This window comes from Alosa sapidissima, chromosome 7 (assembly GCF_018492685.1).
Source record: "Alosa sapidissima isolate fAloSap1 chromosome 7, fAloSap1.pri, whole genome shotgun sequence".
Lineage (NCBI taxonomy): Eukaryota > Metazoa > Chordata > Actinopteri > Clupeiformes > Clupeidae > Alosa > Alosa sapidissima.
In genome coordinates, this window is record NC_055963.1 from 17,960,466 (window position 1) to 17,982,076 (window position 21,611).

Consider the following 21,611-nt stretch of genomic DNA (forward strand, 5'->3'; position numbering starts at 1 on the left):
TTTTTATTGCATGCTCTTCTCTTTACAGCTATGCCACAGTGTATCGGGAGCTTGAACGTACCATACTGGCAGCCAATTCGCAGGAGGACCTGAAGTGGTTCAGCAACAACCATGGTCCAGGCATGCACATGAACTGGCCAGCGTTTGAGGTATTGGATTCCCTGCCGTAGCAATGTGTTTTACAGGGCAAACAAGCTATACAAAAATAGACGTCAATATCTGTGAACGTTCAAAACATGTACTCCGTTCATGTTGAATAAAAAATGTATTGTGCTTAAGTTAACTGGGCCTTCACAGGAATATAATCCAGACGCCACCAACGCTGTGGCTAAGAGGGAGAAGAAGAAGCCTGATGGTGTTGCCCCAGCCACTCCGAGCACAGAACACGCTGGACAACCCGGAGACCGCGGCAGGTAAGACAAAACAAAGATAATAGTGCAAAAACAATGCACACTCAGAGCTAAAGCTGTATGTATAATATTTGATCTTTTGTGGAAACTAAGAAAGATCCACCTTAAGATTGAATGCTGTGGAATGCTAAAATGTTACTTGTAGAATGTCTAGAAATACAACATTTAATATGTAGTTGTTCCAGGTTTTAGATAAAATATTGCATTACAACTGGAGTCATTTAGTTGTCTGTTGTGTCATCATTCATTGTAACAGTTAAAATGATATACAAATATCTCAGGACAAAAGAAAGCAAAAGTGTATGATTTCTTCATCAAACAATTTCAATTTATTTATGGATCATGAATGATGATCTTATATTTATAATTTTTTAAATAAAACCTCAGAATGCTCATTAGCACTTTACGTGTGCTCCACATCTCCTCTCAATCCACTCAGTGTCAGTAGCTATGACAAGAACCAGGCCTACTCGACCGAGTGGTCCGATGACGAACAGCCCAACGCGTACTCGGGCAACGAGACTAACGGGGGCGGCAACTCCTTCGAGGACGACTCTGGCAGCGCGCGAGGCGGAGGCAGCGTCGGTGGTGGCATCGGTGGTGGCGGCGGCAGCGGTGTGCGCGTGCGAGCGCTCTACGACTATGATGGACAGGAGCAAGATGAGCTGAGCTTCAAAGCAGGTGCGGCTCATTAAGACAGCTCTCTCTCTCTCTCTCTCTTTCTTATCAAGCAGATCATGTGTCTCACTGCGTGTAGCATGGCACTGCCACTGTCAAAGCAGGTTTAGTACCCGCAGACTGACTACTAGCGCTAATAAAGTGAAACATCACTGCACTGTGGAGTGACTAAAAAAAAACTACATCATTAAATGGAGATGCACCTTGTTACTCTGAGAGGATGTCATTTGAATATTGTACAAATTCCAAATGTAGTCTGACAAGGGAGTGTGTGAGACAGTCTGTCTCATACTCTATTCATTGGCTTGGCACAGAGAGAATTGGCATCAAAATCCTCCTCAGAGGGGTCAATGCAGGCAGCTGTGATGGTGAATTGCAGTCCCGAGGCCGGGGCCATTGAGGGAGGCCAAATGAGCCGCTGTGCAGCATAGCACTTACAAGGCTGGCCACAAAAAGGGGGCGGAAAGTGGGAGCAGGAAATGACCACCCATTTGCCCCCTGGTTCTCCAGAATAAAACCCTCATAGCGCGAGTTAGAGAAGGGAGGGCACAGATTGCCATGGTTAGCCTTATCAGACTGTTCTGTCCTTGTTTGTGTGTGCCACCTGGTGTTTATTAAGCCCAATTCACACCAAAGATTCGCGACGAGACGAAACCGTTGCAGAAAGGAGTTGCAGCGGTGTTAATTAAATGTTGCACGTCGTTGCCAGCTGTTGCAAGCCGTCGCAAAGCATTCACCATGTCTAGTCGCAGTTGCAAGGTTTTAGAACATTGCAGCAAGTTGCTAGTTTATAGAATGTTGCAGCTCATCTCATCGGGAATCTTTGGTGTGAATGGGGCTTTAGTCCATGTGGCCTCTCTCTGGCTGTGTCTAAAATGCACGCTAGCTTTGAGTTTAGTTTGTTGCCGGGCAAGTTTATATTTACATTTATTAATTTAGCAAATGCTTTTATCCAAAGTGACTTATATAATGTCAGTTATATTACAAGGCCCACTCTCTCCAGAGCAACTCCCACCACCCCAGTGAAACTGTGAAAACTGGATTCAACTATTGTTTGTGTCTCTTACTTGTGTCTTTTTTGTATCATGTTTGGAAGTACATCATGGGCAATGTCATACCTTGTTTAGTCAGCATACCTCTCGAAACATACCAGTCTGATTCATTTATTTGAATTCATGATAGTATTAATGATGATGATGATGATGATGACATAATGCCCCTCTCCTCCCACAGGCGATGAACTCACCAAGATCGAAGAAGAGGACGACCAGGGCTGGTGCAGAGGTCGCCTCGACAGCGGCCGAACAGGCTTGTACCCGGCCAACTACGTGGAGGAGATGTAGTCCGCGACTGAGACAGTGCAAACCATGGGGAGCCCGCTCAGATTGTCCTTACAGAAGAGCACTGCGCCTAGCCAGAGACTTAGGAGCAACACATGTCTTGCCCAATCGATGTGTGAAGCAGTTTCATTCAAAATCTTAGTAACCTAAACACAAAAAAAGTCTAACTATCTATACAGTATATATTTATCCACTGGGGGGAATGCGCGCGGGAACGAAGGCATTTAACCAAGTGTTCATACTACTCACACATTAATATACATGCTACTTAAGCAGCTCCATAGTACTGTTATATGAATCCCACAAGCTGTGTGTTCCAATTGGATACACACAGCTCTCTGTAAGGGTTGATGCAACAGTACATTCTCTCACAGGTTATCATTAACTATCACAAGCAACATAGAGTAATAGCAGCCGTATACGTAACCCTAATGTGAGCTACAGTGGATGTGTAAGGATTTCAGTGATGACACATATCTTATGCAGTCTCGCCCACGCAGTGGCAGCCCATCTTCCATATGTTTCTATTTTATTTTCCTATTTTTTTTTCTTTCTTCTGTTCTCGTGTGGTGTTCCCTCACTGGTGAAACGTGTGTGTTGCAGTGCTGTTTTCTGTCTCTTAACACTGGATTCTGGTTGCATAGTAGCATGCACTATGCAAGAGAATTGACTTGAATCATCAGGCCATCATCGCTTCAGGATGCTATGCTCACCACATCCACAAACTCAGATGGACGGGGAAGAGACGGACACATAAACGAGACTGTAACTGAACCCTGAAATCTTCAGGAAGTGGCAGGTGTGCATATTTCGTGGCATTCGTGTCTCTGTATGTCCTTTTATCATTTTCTATAGACCCTTTCAACAATAAAAACAAAAACAATGCTTGAACATTCTATTTGGGCCCCAATCTACTTCCTCTGCATTAAGATAACATATGGAATGTTAAAAAGGAAGTCTTGTGGGGCCAACTATGATGCTGATAATGGAACTCTCTTGAAAGGGTCTATATGCATATCACTATGATCCATGTCAAAGTATGTAAATGTTAGCATAGTTTTAATGCTAACATTCCTGTATTCAACTAATAAGTGTTGGGACTACAATATCACAAACATCTGATCCAATGGTACTACTCTACAAGATGAACTTTTGAGGCTGTGAAACAGTAGTATGGATATTTAGTTTGCCTATTGCCTCCTAGGCACTGCTGATGTGATTGCTAACAGCAGTGCATACTGTTAATTGCATGTTGAGGTGTTTCAGTGCTGTTTCGAGGTGCAAAGTTCAAGTCGTGGCTAAGTGTATTAAAGTGGTATCCTCCCTCATCTTCATCTGATGAATGTAGCCTGTTGTTGTCAGAGAGCAATGCTACAATAGCATTCTGGACTGATGGGACCAGGAGGCAACCTCATCCACTGTGACTGAACACTGAAAAAAAGTTTTTTGTTTGTTTTTGTTTGTGTGTGTGTGTGTGTGTGTGTGTGTGTGTGTGTGTGTGAGAGAGTGTATCATATGCAAGCGTGGCATGTTGGTCTTGTCTTTTCATTCCATGTTCTCTCTTTTTTTTTCTTTCTCTTTTTCCTTCTCGTTCTCTGTCGCTCCCGTCGTGATGGCAGTGTTTGCTGATGATATTTGCTTGGGTGTCATTAGAGCACTTCACACACTCTCTGACTCTTGCTTCATCAACACACACTTGAAACAGACCTCCTACTGAGCCACTGTAGTTTTATGTGTTTTTTTTTCTACCTTACAACTTACAACAACCATATGCATCCGGTATCACAAAGATTAGCGCTGTTTCACGTGTAATGTTTAGTATAACACAGAGTGTGTTTCAGTGCACCAGAATATAACCTAGAATTACGAATCAGATGCTCTTGTGTGAAAGCACAGCCACTGCTTCTACAAGAGTACTGTTTGTGGTTCAGTGGTATCTATATACTGTATATCGGAGCTTTAAATATCTAGTTCTCTCCAAGCGCATCCAGTACCTACACCTGTAACTTAGTAGCTATGCTTCAAATGATGACCTGCAGTGACAGGTAATGCTACTGTGACTGCGGTAAGAAAAAAAAAACTAAAGAAAAAAAACAAAGAGCGATTTATTTAAATGCAACTACTCTCATTGCCAAAAGTGAGATTGAAAAACCTAAATCGCAAAAAGTGTGGGGCCAATGATGAGAAGTCATGCCGCCAAAACAAAGAAAAAGACAACAAAAAAACAAGAAGGAATATATCAAGAAAACAAACCACAGAAAAAAAAGCTTGCTGGGGAAATCGTGAGTGGTGTTGACTGGCGTGAGAAGTGAAAAGAAGGGATTAGAAGGACTCGAGGAGACTGGAGGTAACTTGAGAAAGGCCCATCACCAGCTCCCTGTGGTATGTCTTAGGTCATGCTGTCCAGCCTAGCAAAAAGAATCCATGACATTTATTGTTCAGATATCCCGCGTCACCTGCACAGTATATATAACACATGCTGAATATGCATACAGTGCTCACATATATGGACATACACACACACACACACACATACACTCTCTTACACACACACACACACACATACACATACACTCACATATTCAGAAAGACATACAGGGCCATGCACAATGTCAAACTGTTACACATGAAAACTCACTTACACACACACACACAAGCTGTTGGGGAATATTTTTGGGATGAACAAACATCTTTATCATATCCAGTGTGTATGAGTTGTGTTTATGTAGACATAAAAAAGAAATAAAAAAAATGCAAGTGATTGAACACAGATTTAAACAATAGTGTCATACTTGTAAATGTTATCAAAAAATCAATGAAAAAAGACATACTGTAACAATCAATAGGCACCATATTGTATTAATTTAATTTTGATTGGAATGGAATTGTCTATGTACCATACCTGTATAAACGCGTGTGGTTCACGCCGTCACATTTGTATATGATGATGTAATTTAAAGATTATATTCTATTGTAACTGTACAACTGTGTTGAGTAGAACATGATGACCTATGTAAGTTGAAACAGTGAAGAAAAAGTGTACATGTAAATGCTTTTTTATGTTTTTCTTCCTTATGCACACTTATGAACAGATGACGGCTTATGTTGTGAAAACTCTATTTTAGCAGTCCTAGAAGATGTAGGTATGTTCATAGTTAGTGATGTAATTTGAATCTCCTAACTGGTGTAGTGCCTGTCCATCTCAATATAACATGACGTTCATTTAAATATGCATAAAGATCATGATGATTATGATTATGATGATGATTAAGGCATCGGTGATGATGACTATTATAATGATGATGATAGTAACAAGCAACCTGGATCTAAGTTGTTGTAGTGATGTCAATATTGCAATATTGGTTTGAGAAGGAAAACAAGTTTGTTGAGAAAACATGGGGTGTCATGTTACCTGTGTGATCATGTCTACCCACCCATACAGTGTCATGCTTGATTTATGAGACTTTTGTGTATTTGTCCGTCTTCCATGTAATTTGACCCTCAATCAACCCCCCATCTAAAAATTACGGTTACAGTTACATTATCATGTTTGGATCAAATTGGCTGACTTCCACAGGGACAGTTCCACTGACAGTTCAGCCGTGGTTGACATATCAGATTGGCAGTCACTAAACACCCGGAAACTTTTTTCATCTTAAGAGTTACAGTAAGTTTTATCTGTCAGGGGGAGAGAGACCATGCACTCCAAAACTTCCTTGTCCCCAAAAACACTTGGTCTTGGTCACTGTAGAAAACATATAGCAATCAACAAACAGCATGGGTCATTTTATAATGTAATGGTTTTCATGTTAACAACAGGATACACAATTGAATTAATGTTATTTAAGGAACCCTGAGGTAGATTGTTACAAATCGGGTGGTGGTAGCGTAGTGGTTTACGGCTTCAACCGTTGTGCCCTCGAGCAAGTTGCTCCTCAAGTTGCTCTGGGGCCCTTGTATTGGCCCTTGTAATATAACTGACAAGTCGCTTTGGATGAAAGTGTCTGGTAAATAAATAAATGTATGTAAATGGAAGTAGCTACTGCTTAGAAGGATGATGAAAGGGATCAGGTAGAAAGTTTATCTGTTACATTTACTTTATTGATTCATTTAGCAGACACTATTATCCAAAGCGACTTAGAAAAAGAGAAATAAAATTTGAGCTGCAATGCAGAGGAGACCTTAGGTAACAATTAAAACAACGTCAATAAATACTACTACCAGAGGATTCGAGTGTAGAAGTTACCTTCTAGTCAAGGTGTAATGGAAGGAAAATGTAAGTTTATGAGCTGAGCATCAGCATATCCCAACACAGTGTATTGCACATTGTGGTTTGTTGTGCAACGGAGTCCTTTTAAACTTATAATGGAAGCAAGTTGATGGTTATGGTCACAGTTGACCACAAGGGGTCAGCAGTCAAGTCAAGTCAAGTCGGCTTTATTGTCAATTTCTTTACATGCACTGGTCATACAAAGATTTGAAATTTCGTTTCTTACTTTCCCATGCAGACATAGACAGACAATAAAAAATAAAAATATACAGACATACCACATACAGACATTAAAGTGCGAGACTGAAATATAGAACATATATCAAAATATAGAAATATAGAACATATATCAATCAGCAGTGAGAATGATTCACACAAGCTTGTCTCTACAGTGTAAAGAGGGTCTGGAGTTGACACACCATTACAAATGAGTGAAACAAGTGCAGAGAAATGACACCTGATTAAAGTTATTTATCTACACAATTAAACGTGGGCACGACAGCCATGCACTCTGACTCTGTATCAATGTTTTATAAAGGAACGATAACATTTTGGCCAGGCCGACACGTTATCGTTCAATAAAAAAACAGTGACATGGAGCCAGAGTGTGCAGTGTTTCTCTACCCTCTCTAAATGATTCACTAGTGGGGCTAGCACCTCGCCAGTAATTATTGGTGTGCATTACACTTACCTTGAAAAGAAACAACAATCTAAGCAAAAAATGTGCAAAAACAATATTAATTGTAGATAGTTTGCATTATGACATCTTGCTGGTTTAATTCGTCAACAGTGCATATTATTGGCTGATGAAACATGGTGCCATGTTAAAAAAAAACAGTCTAGTCTTTGTTCATGAAAAGGGATTTTATTACAGTGTCTATGCAGTAAGAGAACAGTTCTGATGCAGTGGAAATGGCGAGCATCAGGAGAGAGTAAAAAAAACAGTGGGCACTGGACAGTTTGAAACTGATAAAAATTCAACAATAGGCCTAACACTTCCTATATGACACTGTGACTATGACTATTGCTGATGGTCCCAGATCATTTTTGATTTTATATTCTTAGAGTCTTCAATGTGAGTGCAGTAAGTTGCAATTTGATATAGTTATCAACCAATAACACGGAAAGGACTAGGCAAACATTGTGTTGTACGTGACTGAAATCCACAATTCAGGTTCAAGTGTTTTTGACTATGAAATAGTCAGTGGAATTATCCACAGGGAACAATAGAGATACTATTCTTCACTTTTGGCTCAGTAATTTTGCATATCCTCCGGTAAACTTGACATTTAATCTGAGGAAACACCCTCCTCAAGGTAGGCTTCATGTATGATAGAATCAAACAATAACTATCCATGCCAAAACTGACTGAAAGGGCAAACACACACGCACACAAGCACACACACTGGGCGAGAAAGACGAAGGAAGGGAGTAAAGGAAGTGTTAAATGTGTGCCAAGACGTTTTAATCATTCGTTGCACACAATAAAAGCGAACCTGCGACTATTTGCACACATGCTTCTTTTTCCATAACATACATTCAGACTCTCATAGAAGCTGAATGGACGTAAGTCAGTGTTTGCTGTTCAACCGGACCATAAAGACGTAAACCACCCTTAAAATAAATAAACCCAGCGAAAAAAAGATCTAAGGTGATCATATGGCGTAAGCCTGCTTCAAAATGTTCTTTTCACTTTCGTACACAGGACACAGACAGTTAATAGTCAAAACACAAGTTAACACCTAAGTCATACAAGAATTATAAAGGACCTATTTTATAAACAAAACATTGAAATGCTAGTAGAGAGAAATGTTACTTAAATCCTAGAAATAAAATATAATAAAAGTGAAGGCAGGATATGCAAATGAACAGGTCTGAAATACTGCTACTTCAGATACAGTCACCATAGTACCTGGACAGAAGGTTGTAGGCCTACCATGATCTTTGGGACAACATCGCCTTTTATGCTGAACATGTAACAGCAGAGAAGTGGTACGAAATGTAATTATTCAACATAATTTCATGAGGATGAGCTCTTTCAACACAGTTCACAGTTAGACATTGGTACTGAGTAGCAGTGGTTTCATCTGTCTCCATCCATCATACAGGTTGAACAAACTGATAGACCAGTCTTTGTGACACGTCGGGTTTCCTGATAATTCCCTTTTTATAGTACTGCCGAATTGAGCGGCTTAACTTGTCATAGTTCATTGCTGGACGGTTCTTCCTAATCCCCCAGAGTTTGGCCACATGTGCCGAATCCTCGATCTTGAAGATACCTGTTGATGACATCACCATGTTTAGGTTCAGATATCTCAGATGTTCTTACTTTGGGATATATTGCACTATTTCTGCATTCAAGTGTTATGTATTTTTCACACACACACACACACACACACACACAGAAAGAGAGACACATAGACACACAAACACACACACAGGCACACACACACACACACACACACATTGTTCCTTTTCACGCACCCTTCTCTTTGTTAAGCCAGCGAATGCACCGTCCATAGTTGTGTGGCTTGAGCAGCAGCTCCCTGAGGAACTGCCAGAGGTGAATGGGCTGTCCGGAGCAGCAGGAGTCGGCCTCTGAGCACAGCTCATCTGTTCCTGGAACAGTTCAGACAGACCACTGGTTAAAGGCTGCGCCCGGCCTTAGCAAAGCTGCATTGTTCCTCAGACTGTGCGAAAGGACCACCTGTTACAGACTGACTGTCTGCCGTATTTTAATGACAGTGCATGAAAATGCACTGTTCTGTTATCCGAAGTCTTCTTCTTCTTCTTCTTCTTCTTCTTATTCTTCCCACCAAATTTCTGCGTCTAATTCAGCTTCAACCGTTTAACGTAGAAACTTCGTTCAAACTTTGTAACGTAGGTCTTGAAAAGGAGACTCGAGGAATGTATTTTTCACTTTTGTAAACTTTATACTTTTTGAGATATTAATAAAAAACAAGCTGATTTTCCCCATAGACTTTGTATGGGGACTATGACATCATAATGGGCTAATTAACTTGATTTGCACCTGTAGCAACTTCCAGCTGCTCATCTAGGTCCCATCAAAAAGCTAGTTACAGTAAACTGATTGCACCTGTATCAACTGCTTTCTGCTCAATTAGGCCAACTCTCTCTGTGTATCTCCATTCTACAAGGATATAAGGCACATTCCATCCAACTTTCTATCCATTCATCCTCTTCAAACCATTCACTCATCTACCCATTAAACTATCCCATCAACATCCATTCAACTTTCTGTCTATCAACATCCATTACACACTCTATATATTTAACTTTTAAACTATATACTCTGTCTCAGGCTTTAAACATACAATCTGGCTCTACAGATCCTGTTCAACTATTTCCTCTGCCCACAACTGTTTCAAAATAAATGTCCTCACTACAATAATTCACTATTAAATAATTTAACTATTTAAACCACTCAACTATTTAACTGTTCAGCCATTTCAACTGTCAGTTGTTATCAACTATGACTTCTGCCAACTGTTATCAAATAAAAGTTTGTTTTGCATTTTATGTTAATATACAGTATGTTTATATTTTCATGCACTGGTAATTTCCTCGAAATTACATTTTCTAGTTATACACTGGAGAGATGTTAAATTCCTAGGGCTTGCCATAGGTAGGGGATTTTCCCACAGCAGCCAATCGACAATCGAGCCTGTTTACCGTCAAAAACAAAATCACTAACAAAGCACACTAATCACTAATCACTAATCACAACCTTCGAAAGCATTTCACAGGGGTTATCAAGCAGGCCCCTTTCTTCATCGGTGTTTGATTAAATTAGGCCCACGACACCTCAAAAGTGGTATCTGGCGTTTCCACAGCAAAGCTGCACTGTTCTTCACACCTGTTGCAAATGGACCGCGTGTGCTGTTCTTGAGACTGAAAAGGGACTGGTTGTTACGTTATAGCCTTAGCACTGAGCTTTCGGAACACAGATTTCACACTGAATATACACACCTAATTACAGTGCATGAAAATGCACTGTACTGTTCTTAATAGGCTTCTTCTTATTATTACAGTGCATGAAAATGCACTGTTCTGTTATCCGAAGTCTTCTTCTTCTTCTTCTTCTTCTTCTTATTCTTCCCACCAAATTTCTGCGTCTAATTCAGCTTCAACCGTTTAACGTAGAAACTTCGTTCAAACTTTGTAACATAGGTCTTGAAAAGGACACTTGAGGAATGTATTTTTCACTTTTGTAAACTTTATACTTTTTGAGATATTAACAAAAAACAAGCTTATTTTTCCCCATAGACTTTACATTAGCACTATGACATCACAATGGACTAATTAACTTGATTTGCACCTGTATCAACTTCCAGCTGCTTAACTAGGACCCATCAAAGGGCCAGTTCAACTGATTGCACCTGTATCAACTGCTTTCTGCTTAACTAGGCCAACTCTCTGTGTCTCTCCATTCTACAAGGATATAAGGCACATTCCATCCAACTTTCTATCTATTCATCCTCTTCAAACCATTCACTCATCCACCCATTAAACTATACATCAACATCCATTAAACAATCTGCCTATCAACATCCATTCAACTTTCTGTCTATCAACATCCATTACACTATCTACATTCAACTTTTAATCTATATACTCTGTCTCAGGCTTTAAGCATACAATATGGCTCTCTTAAGACTACTATTTCCTCTGCCCACAACTGTTTCAAAATACATGTCCTCACTACAATAATTCACTATTAAATAATTTAACTATTTAAACTACTCAACTATTTAACTGTTCAGCCATTTCAACTGTCAGTTGTTATCAACTATGACTCCTGCCAACTGTTTCCAAATAAAAGTTTGTTTGGCATTTTGTGTTAATATACAGTATGTTTATATTTTCATGCACTGGTAATTTCCTCGAAATTACATTTTCTAGTTATTCTTCTTCTTCTAATGCAATTAATGCAGCTTCAACCGTTTAACGTAGAAACTTCATTCAAACTATGTTACGTAGGTCTTACTTAGGACATGAGTGCTATGTATATTTCATCTTTGTAACTTTTATACTTTTTAAACTATTAGGCCTAGTTAAAAACTATTAAAATTTCCCCCATAGACTTAACATTAGGCTGATGACATCACAATGGAGCCGTTAAGCAATTAGAATCATATGCCAGGTGGTCAGGCCACCTGGCTCAACTGCCAGTCTCAGGCTTTTAGCATACAAACTGGCTCTATTAAGACTACACATCCTGTTCAACTGCTTTCTCTGCCAAAAATTGTTTCAAAATAAAAGTCCTCACTACAATATTTCAGTGTTAAACAATTTAACCCTTAAAACTACTAAACTTTTTAACTGTTCAGCCATTGTAACTGTTACTTGTCATCAACTATGACTCCTACCCACTGTAGCTAGTTAGCATGGTTAGCATAGTTAACATATTAACATTGCTAACATTGTTAGCATTTTTAGCAAAACTGCTAAAACTGATTAGCTCACTAGTGAGCTAATCAGTCACATTAGATTAGTCACATGGTTAGCATAGTTAGCATTTTAGCATTGTTAAGATGTTAGTTAGCATATTTAGCATAACTATTAAAAATTATAAGCTAAGTTAGCTAAGTCACATGGTTAGCAGTCGCTATATCGATTTACTTGTTACGAATCGGTTCACAACCTTTTCTGCTCGCTCAGACTCTCATTTACGTTGCAAGCAGCGCGTTCATCCCACTTCCTGTTTTGAAGCTACACGTGGCACGGATTTGTGGGTAATGCAGTTCGTTTTTGGCTACATTCATTGCCTAAAGTTGTCAAAGGACCTCATTACCCATACATCTACTGCAACTTAAGCATGTGACAACTTGCACTCGGTCGTTTGTTTGACCATTTTTACTCTTTTGTTTTTCAAAGTCCAGCGCGAAATTAAACACTTACTATAGCATTCCTAAAAAGCAATGATAGTCTGTAGAGTAGCCTTATGTTTGATGAAGGGATTTCCTTAATGTTAAGGAATAATTTGGCCCTTGCTGCTAAAACGAACACAAATTATTATTATTTTGTTCATATTCACTCAGACTTGTGGCATTATAGGTTTCTGCATATTAGGTCTACCGTTGGAACAAAATAAGCACAGAGAGTTCATTGACATGTAGGCCTATTTTATTCTTGTAGGCTATATGAGAAAAGGCCAAGAGTGTCTTAAGCACTGTTTTATTTTATTTCGGTATTGTCTTATCTCAACAATAGGCTACAGCTCCTTGAAAGCAATCAGATATAACTATAAAATCTATAAAGTCTCTAAACATTTATTTTTATGTTGTATTTGGCTGCTGTGTTTGACTGAAATGTAGAAATGTATTCTTTTTTCATTTTCAATACAGTATATGATACAAACCTCAGTTTAGATAATCATATAATCATATTCACACATTTTTTTGCCTAATTGACAACCATGACCATGATAATTGATAATATAAAATGAATGTGCACCTTGAGCAAATGATAAAAAATCTTTCAGAATGCTTTTCATTCTTGAACTGCACCGAATTGCATCTAATCGAATCGCATCGAATCGTACTGAATCGTTTTTTTATGAACATGTATCTTTTCTTGTATCGAATCGTGCCCATGTATCTAGATGTGAATCGTATCATCTTTTACATGAGATTCACACCCCTAATGGTTAGCATAGTTAGCATGTTAGCATAACTGCTACAAATGAATAGCTAAGTTAGCTCAGTCACATGGTTAGCATGTTAGCATTCTTAGCATTTTAGCATAACTGCTATACATTATTAGCTAAGTTAGCTAAGTCACATGGTTAGCATTGTTAGCATAGTTAACGGCATTACCATTATTAACATTTTTTTTAAAAACTGCTAGAAAACATTAGCTAAGTTAACTAAGTTAAGTAACTTGGTTAGCATTATTATCTTTGTTAACATAGTTAGCATAACTGCTAGCAAACATTAGAGCCATTCCAACTGTCAGTTATCGTCAACTATCTACCTAAATTTAACCATTTAAACTGTCCACCTATTTAACTGTTCAGTCATTCCAACTATATTAAACCTCATCTACCTCGCAAATAATTTAACCATATAAACTATCCACCTATTTAACTGTTCAGTCATTCCAACTATATTAAACCTCATCTACCTAGCAACCAATATAGTTTGTTTTTACTCTGTATGATATTTTACATCATATTTTTGCATTTTCATGCACTGTATTTCCTTCAGGAAATGCTTTTCTAGTATTTATCTGCTCTAGTATCAGACAATTACAGCCAGGGCAAGTACAGACAAGTGAAATAAGTGGTGGAGTATATAGCCTATCAACACTGATAAGCAGTGATACATTTTATGTGACATGCACACGGTTAATGTAAATCTAGAAAATATCTGGAAAAATATTTACTTAAAAGGCACACAATTGATTGGGTATAAATTGATTGTACCCAACATTGAGCCCAGAATTGTTGCTCTAGTGGAGCAATTTGCCATGTACATGGGTTAATGATTCATCCCATTAATGATTCCATGATTCAAATGTTGAATTTCTTCCAGTGACCAGGAAGTCTACACTTCTCATCATTGTGAGTTGTTTCCTCATCTCAAGCCCTTACCAACACTGCCTGCTATGGAAGTAGCATTAATTAGCGCTCAATGCACAACGTCATAAACAAAATGGTGTTGACATTGAAACTGACTAGATAGCGAAGGACTTCCTTATAACACTGTGAGCAGTGACATTTTCTGCTCTTGTCGTGGGGATATCGGATTGGTTTCACAGCTGGTGGGTATAAACCATGTGCAGTGAGGATGTTAATGGCTTTATACCTTCCTGGGTAGTAGACAGGGGATAATATGCATAGGCCCTTCATGAATTGCCCCTTCATGAAAATGTTTCTCAGGAGACACTAGACCTTAAAGGGCATGTTTTTGGAATTCGCCTTTAATGGCATCATAAGAAGAGTTTGATTCCAAAACTATACACTAAACTATACACAACAACACTATATCTCCATTTTTCCAAGTCATGTGTATTTCAGGAAATATCAATACAATTGCAGTTGTGTTGTTTTCATTGAGTAAAGATAAATGTAGTAACAATAACCCAATTACACTTCCACTAAAATTACTTGTAGAACAAAATGTAAAAAAAAAAATGATTCATGAAAATTCATTAAAATGGAGGAAATACCGTTTTGGAACCAAACTCTTTATAAGCTTTGCCACCTTCTACCATTTCTTTATGTTAACCCTTACCATAACCTAGATTAAGAGCTGATACAATATATCAATTATAGTGCTTTTTAATCAGCTGTTACTTCAACAACAACATTAACGACACAATAGTACAATGAATTTGGTGCTTTGGGGAAAAGTAAATGATCTTACCAACGTGATTATAACCAGGGGATCGTTCCTTCATCCAAGCAGCTAAAAAAATAATGCAGAGGAAAGTCAATGTGGGTGGGAAAGTCATGCCATGCGCCACTGACACTGAAACAGCATCAGTCTTTGATGAGCTTGACATTCTCATGCCCATTCATAACTTGGCACAAGTTGGCATGAATCATCATACAAAACAGTATATACCTGACTTCCAGATGTCGAGGTGGGCGTGCAGCACATCGCCGCACTGCGGTGACCGGTGCTTGAAGTCGTGCTCACTCATCACACAGAGGTCCTTGCCCACGAGCTCTTGGAAGGCCTTGCCCACCTGAGGCAGCCGGTACAGGTGCTCGGTCCACAGCAGCCATTTCTGGACGTTCCCCGAGCTCCAATCCATAGGGTCTGCGAAGGAAGGCCACAGGTAATTTCACACACTTCTCTAACAAACACTGTCTCTCACCACGTGTGCTGGTTCTCTAACGCCTTACGTGTTATGAGCATGATGAGTGAGCAGCTAGCATGACGCCTTTTTAATGTACCTGTGTGCCAGTCTCATCTGGCCAGCCCGCAAAATATTTTCTGCAGGCGCAATTGGCTCTCTGTTGCTCTGGTCAAATCCCACACTAAACAAGCTAGGCCTCGACCCCATTTAAAGCTCTCTCGTATCAGTTCTTTGAACACAGACACAGGCAGGCATGCCACATGGACAAGTTTTCATTTCACCACCACCCCCTACATACACACACACACACACAAACACACACACACACACACAAACACACACACCTTGAAAAGTGAAGACAGCGGCTATTAGATTGAGAGTCAAAATATGATTGTAAAGAATGATATTTCAGCATAATGGAGTGTTTGTCTCTCAACGTGAGACTCTCACCTGAAGGCAAGTGAGTGAGTGTGTGAACAGGTGAAAAGTCAACAGAGCCATTTGCACAGGGTGGGGTGGCTGAGGGCTGTTGTCTTCAGCCACACACACATTCTGCGGAATTAAGAAAGGGCTTAGCAGTCCTTGCCACCGAAGCCTTGAATGAGCAGCAGAAATTACCTGACAAATATTTGTTACAGACATCACCTCCAGGACCACTGTGGGGCTATTTGCAAAATAGTTTGTTTTGAATAAGAGCAAATGTCAGTTAGACCACACAAGAAAAGATCAATGTCATGTTATGTCAATAAGCTGGTTCACCCCGAGAGCCAATGCTTCCTACTCATGATCCACAATCCCAAAATTGACCTAGGACAAAAACTGTTTGAAAATGTTTTCTGAAATCTAGCATCCAGACAAAACATGTTTGTTTTTTATGTTGAATATGAATGTGTTATTTAAAAGTTACAACTATTAATATTAAAGTGATAAATAATGAACAAAAAGAGCAAATTCTGTGAAAACATGCCACAAACATGAATAACATGTGCACAGCATTAGAAGAACAGGCTAATATACTGGTAAAGTGGCTAGTGGACAGACAGTTCTTCACCACCTCCATGTCTTGAACTGTCTGTCCACTAGCCACTTTACCATTGTCTTCTGCCTCACTGTTTGTGTTTGTTCACCCACTATGTGGATACTGTTTTTTAGAATTGATTTAATATTTATATTTTAGTATATTTAGTATATTCTTTATCTTCTACAGTCCTTATTGCTTAGTTGTGTTATATACTTTTAATTACTTTTTCTGCTGTTAGTGAATGTGTGTGTGTATGTTGTCTGTATGCTACTGTGACCTTGAATTTCCCCTAGGGATCAATAAAGTATCTATCTATCTATCTATCATATATTGTAACATTGTGGCTGGCTTTGCTTAGTCGGTCTACAGAGACCAAAAAAGGTTGTTGCACCGCGCTCCTGGAGTCACGTCTGATGTTTCACGGGAGAGGACCGATCACATGGAGAAGGAGAAGGTTCACCAGAGCACACTGAGATGGCTTAAATTTATTTTATTTTGGTGCAGCAATTGACTAACATTTCGACACGTCTGTGTCTTCGTCAAAAGTCCATGGGGTCAGATGGTATCTCCCATGGATTCTGACGAAGACAATTGCTGCACCAAAATAAAAAAAATTTTAAGCCATCTCTGTGTGCTCAGTCTACAGAGAGTTAGACTCATATGCCATATCTACTAGAACCAACAGAGGTGTTTTTAATCAATTAAGCTCTTTGTGAAATCAAACACATGTTACACATCATGTCTATACATTACATGTCATCATTGTAGGTTTCCCTAGGGTTATGGTTGGGGTTAGGTTGGCGTTTGAGTACATTTACACCAACATTTATACCAACAGAAAAACAGAAAACAGAAAGTTGTTTTTATCATTCATATCGGTTACATTAACTTCCCTGAGCCAAGGCTTTCTAATGAGGAGACACAGCACTCCAAAAATCCTCCATAGAAATGCATGGGGTTAGTTTGTAACACCAATATAGCAGTTGTCTACACATATCCTGCCCCTTCCAAGGCAAAAAAGACGACATGGCTAAGGCCTGTGATGTATTGGTGCCTGTAGTGGTGTAGAAGTGTCTGATGCACTGTACCTGGAGTGATGTTGAGCAGCTTGCAGGCCATCTCGATGTCCTTTAGCACCTCTCCCACCACCAGACTCTGCACTTGCTCCAGGCAGCGCTCTTCCACCTGTCCCTCCAGCTCGGGTGAGAGCCCCCCCAGGCCCCCCTGGCTGTCGATCACTGGGCACTGCTCCGGTTCCTTGCTGCGGGCGGCCTCGTCGTCCAGGTCGTGATCGTGGTTGTCGTGGTCACGGATGCATGGCACTAGGGGGCTGGCCACCTCGGCACGCTTCAGGAGCCAGGCCGTGTCCTCGGTGAGGTACATGTCGAGACGGGACAGGTAGACCCCCGGCAGGCCACGCTCAGGCATGCTGGGAAGGCCGCGCGGAGGCTTCAGGTCCTCCATGTTGGCCCATGAGTCAGTTGGGCAAGGGCTGAACCCCGTGAAGTCATAAGGCAGGTGCAGAGTGCCGGCAACTAGGTCATGAGCTGGACTTCCCATTGTCTTCTCTGCTCTTGATGGAGAAAGCAGAAAGCACACTTCATTAGTTTTCTATTACTATACAGTTCTATATACTAATTTAGATAGATAGATAGATAGATAGATAGATAGATAGATAGATGCTTTATTGATCCCCAAGGGGAAATTCAAGTTAGCCACTATGGATAGAGCTGTAGAATATAAATACCATATACACAGCACTAATTACTGTGGACCTGCACTATTAAAGATATTGAAAAATGTTTGGTAAAATATTTGATAATGTAACACTATTCACCATGGATATTATTATTTTGATGTCGCCTGTCTGTTTATTTGGCTGTCTAAGTCGTAGTTAGCCTGACGAGCCAGACCCACCGCTAGGGTGCGTCTCGATTTCTATGTGTTGTTCGGCCCAAAGAATAACCTCAAAAAATATGGTAAGGATCCGAAATACTGTGTGGATCCACAAATGTAGTTTCAGTTTTGTTAAAATTGTGAGATAAGACATACAGCATTAAGCCTTAACAGACGTCTGTGCATTCCAAGTACCTTCATAGTTCCTTATAGATATGGACTTATAGGCTTGTATGCTTAGGCTTGTATGCTTTTGTAAAATAAATAGTTACAAAATATTACAAAATATTGCTATTTTCGGAGAGAGAGAGAGAGAGACCTTTAACCTTACTTGAAAAACTGCCAGTCCTTATGATATAACTGACTGGGCCAGTCATCTTAATCTATGCTCTGGCTATGTCAATGGACACAGTGTTAATCATGAGCATGAGACAAAAGACATGAGAACAAAAAGAACAGGACGGTTATTTCTCTGTTTGTGATATATGTCTTTAGTTACATGGCAGTGTTCATTAATCCACCTGAAGGAAAACTTTCCCTCTTTGTTTCAAACCACGTCAGAGATGACGCCAGGGCCATCATTTTTCCACTGCCATGACGTCATGAAATGAACTCTGGGTTAAAACAATGTTCATCCATAGCTTCACACAGGCCTGTTTGCCATGTCACGATTAGATTCGAGCAGAAAACGGAAAGCGACTAACGCAGTGCAAAACCCTCTACTTATAATCCTCTGTGTGTTCTGAGGTAAAACGCTTAGTCTTTTTCATAGTGCCGTGGGCAATGTGTTTGTAGAGAGGGGTGTGACTATTTGCAATTGCTGAGAAGTTTTGCTTTCATCTTTCTTTTGGGGACTGATGAATGATTACATCTCATGGGAAAGAAATGATGCATGTCTGCTAAGAATGACTAAAGACATTTACCAAGAGTGTTTTCCAGTTTTAAAAAAATATCATCTAGATGTTATTGGACTTGACAGCAATTCATGAGATTACAGTAAGAAGCAAACTGAACTTGTTGTGTGTTTGTTGTGTATCTTGTACCCTCATTTACAGAAATGTAAGAAAGATATATGAATAAAGAATATTAATTAAAAAAAATAAGATAAATAAAATAACTGCATTTATACCCACATCATGTTTTGTCTCCTACTTAAAGGAATTTGCTTAAAGATTCATAAGATATTTGAAAGTCATCATTAAACCATTTCATTAACACTAAGCCTTAAAATTGCTCAAATCTAAATATATCCAGTGGTTTAGACATATAAGAATATGCAGTCATACAGATAACGGATATTACTTATCAGTCAACATCACTGTATCTGTCAACCACTATTCATTGTTTCCAAATGACATCAAATGGGTGGGTTTGATATTCGAATGGACTCACAGGCACACCTATGCATTTATTTCTTATTTTAGCAATTATTATTTCTTTGTTTCTGTTTTCTGTGTTTTGTTTAAAGATTTGAATGTCCTATACTAGTGTATATTTTGACACCCACACAGACACCCACACACACACACACAGACACAGACACATGCACACACACACACACACACACACACACGTGTGCAAACACACACACACACACACACACACACACACACACACACACAGACAGACACAGACACGTGCACACACACACACACACACACACACCAGTCCATACATCCCATCACAATGACAGTGAGTGGCTGGCACAAACACAGTGACTGACTGCTAACAGCCTTAATCCCTCTGGCCATTTAGTAAATAGTGTTTGTCTAGTCAAATCATAAAATCAGATAGTGATCTTCGGATAAAAAAAAGAAAGTTCACTTTCACTAATCCTGTGCTGTGAAAAGGAATGTCAACAGTAAAAGGTGTTCAATAACCACACAGAGAGCTTATCTGTGCTATCTTAAAACAATCAAACAAAAAGGGTCTAAGAAATTTGATCCAGTACCAGAAGTTCCTTTAAAGATATTATCAGTTCAGTTGTGTCTCATTAAAGCTATATGTGGTTGAGGATTAATGGTTCATTTGAAGTACTAAGGAAATAAACCGCAAAAAGAAAATGAAAAAAAAAAAAATTCACACCGCCTCAAAACAACAACCACCTACGGATAAAATCACCTGTCAAAAAGGGATTAAATGTTAAAGATGTATAATGTCAAACAAGGGTAATGAAAATACTGAAGATGTATAATGTACCTACATAGTATGAAAATCTAAGTGAGAAATATGCAAGTCGCTTTGGATAAAATGTGTGCTAACTGAATAAATATAAACGTGTATATAAAATGTAAATAAATCATATACATATAATATATATACAGTCAGATAGAGTTGAACTGGTGCATCTGTTGTTACCTGATTAGAAGTTCAAATTCCTGGATGTGGATTGCTGGGGTATTGATGGTCCGTTTGTCGGTTGGACAAGGTGAAGACCGACCCAAAACTCTCTCACTTTTGTTGGTGCTGGTTCTGGTGGAGAAGATGAGACATGCCACCCTTCTTTCCCAGTCTGGGGTGGGGGTTCCTTGGTACCCCGATAGAGTTCACTGTGTGATCAGGCTCTTGTTAGGCTCCTGGTGGTTCCTGCCAGGGATCTTCAGTCTTCTTTCTCCGTCTTACCGACGTCCAAAACACCTGGGGGAAAAAAACTCAACCTGCGAGACAATTTCAGGGACCTCGCTGGAGGAGGTTGGGTGGACTTTCGGTGCAGTTTGCCTTTACCTGAGGTATAAGTGACCAGGGCACTTAGAGAAGCTCATATTCTTATCAGTACAACAATTCCCAGCCAGGCATTTGTGGCAGGAGAGGGCGTGTTGTGTGAGCATGTGTGAAGGAATAACTGTCACCACACAGTCCTTAAGACACATTTATAGGGACGCCTTGTTTACTTGTGGCAAATGACCGTGCCAGCGTGAGTAGGTGTGTGCAGAACACACAGGTGCATGTGTGTAGGCGTAAATGTGTGCCTCTTTGTGTGTGTGTGTGTGTGTGTGTGAGAGAGAGAGAGACAGAGACAGAGAGAGAGAGAGAGAGAGAGAGAGAGAGATTTTCACTTTTAACATATACATTTTAGGGCAGACAGTCAATTTTATATTAAAATATTAAGGATTAAAAGATAATTCTACCCTGTATATAATGAATGTATAAGTGCACAGTCCACATGG

General features: G+C 39.5%; 2 protein-coding genes across 5 annotated transcripts in view; one reads left to right on the forward strand and one right to left on the reverse strand.

Moving 5' to 3' along the window:
• The window catches only part of LOC121713193 (protein kinase C and casein kinase substrate in neurons protein 1-like), a 38,382-nt gene extending 32,517 nt beyond the window's left edge, over positions 1-5,865 (forward strand). For 2 of the 3 annotated variants that reach the window (XM_042097651.1, XM_042097652.1), the window contains 4 exons: positions 29-149; positions 280-413; positions 850-1,091; positions 2,322-5,865. In XM_042097651.1, the coding sequence (XP_041953585.1) occupies positions 29-149; positions 280-413; positions 850-1,091; positions 2,322-2,431 (607 nt within the window). In that variant the 3' untranslated portion in view covers positions 2,432-5,865. The remainder of the gene's footprint in view (positions 1-28; positions 150-279; positions 414-849; positions 1,092-2,321) is intronic. The other variant, XM_042097653.1, reaches the window with a different exon arrangement.
• Positions 5,866-7,541: 1,676 nt separating this feature from the next.
• On the reverse strand, positions 7,542-21,268 carry LOC121713196 (SAM pointed domain-containing Ets transcription factor-like). Of its 2 annotated transcripts, none has more exons than XM_042097659.1 (6): positions 20,803-21,268; positions 17,637-18,116; positions 15,290-15,487; positions 15,089-15,130; positions 9,183-9,317; positions 7,542-8,977 (listed from the first exon to the last, which is right to left on the reverse strand). In XM_042097659.1, the coding sequence occupies exons 2-6, from the start codon at positions 18,106-18,108 to the stop codon at positions 8,799-8,801; spliced, it is 1,026 nt and encodes a 341-aa protein (XP_041953593.1). In that variant the 5' UTR covers positions 18,109-18,116; positions 20,803-21,268; the 3' UTR covers positions 7,542-8,798. The 2 variants fall into 2 exon arrangements, with proteins under 2 accessions (XP_041953593.1, XP_041953592.1); XM_042097658.1 differs by having other exon boundaries at positions 17,637-18,121.
• Between the last annotated feature and the right edge of the window lie 343 nt (positions 21,269-21,611).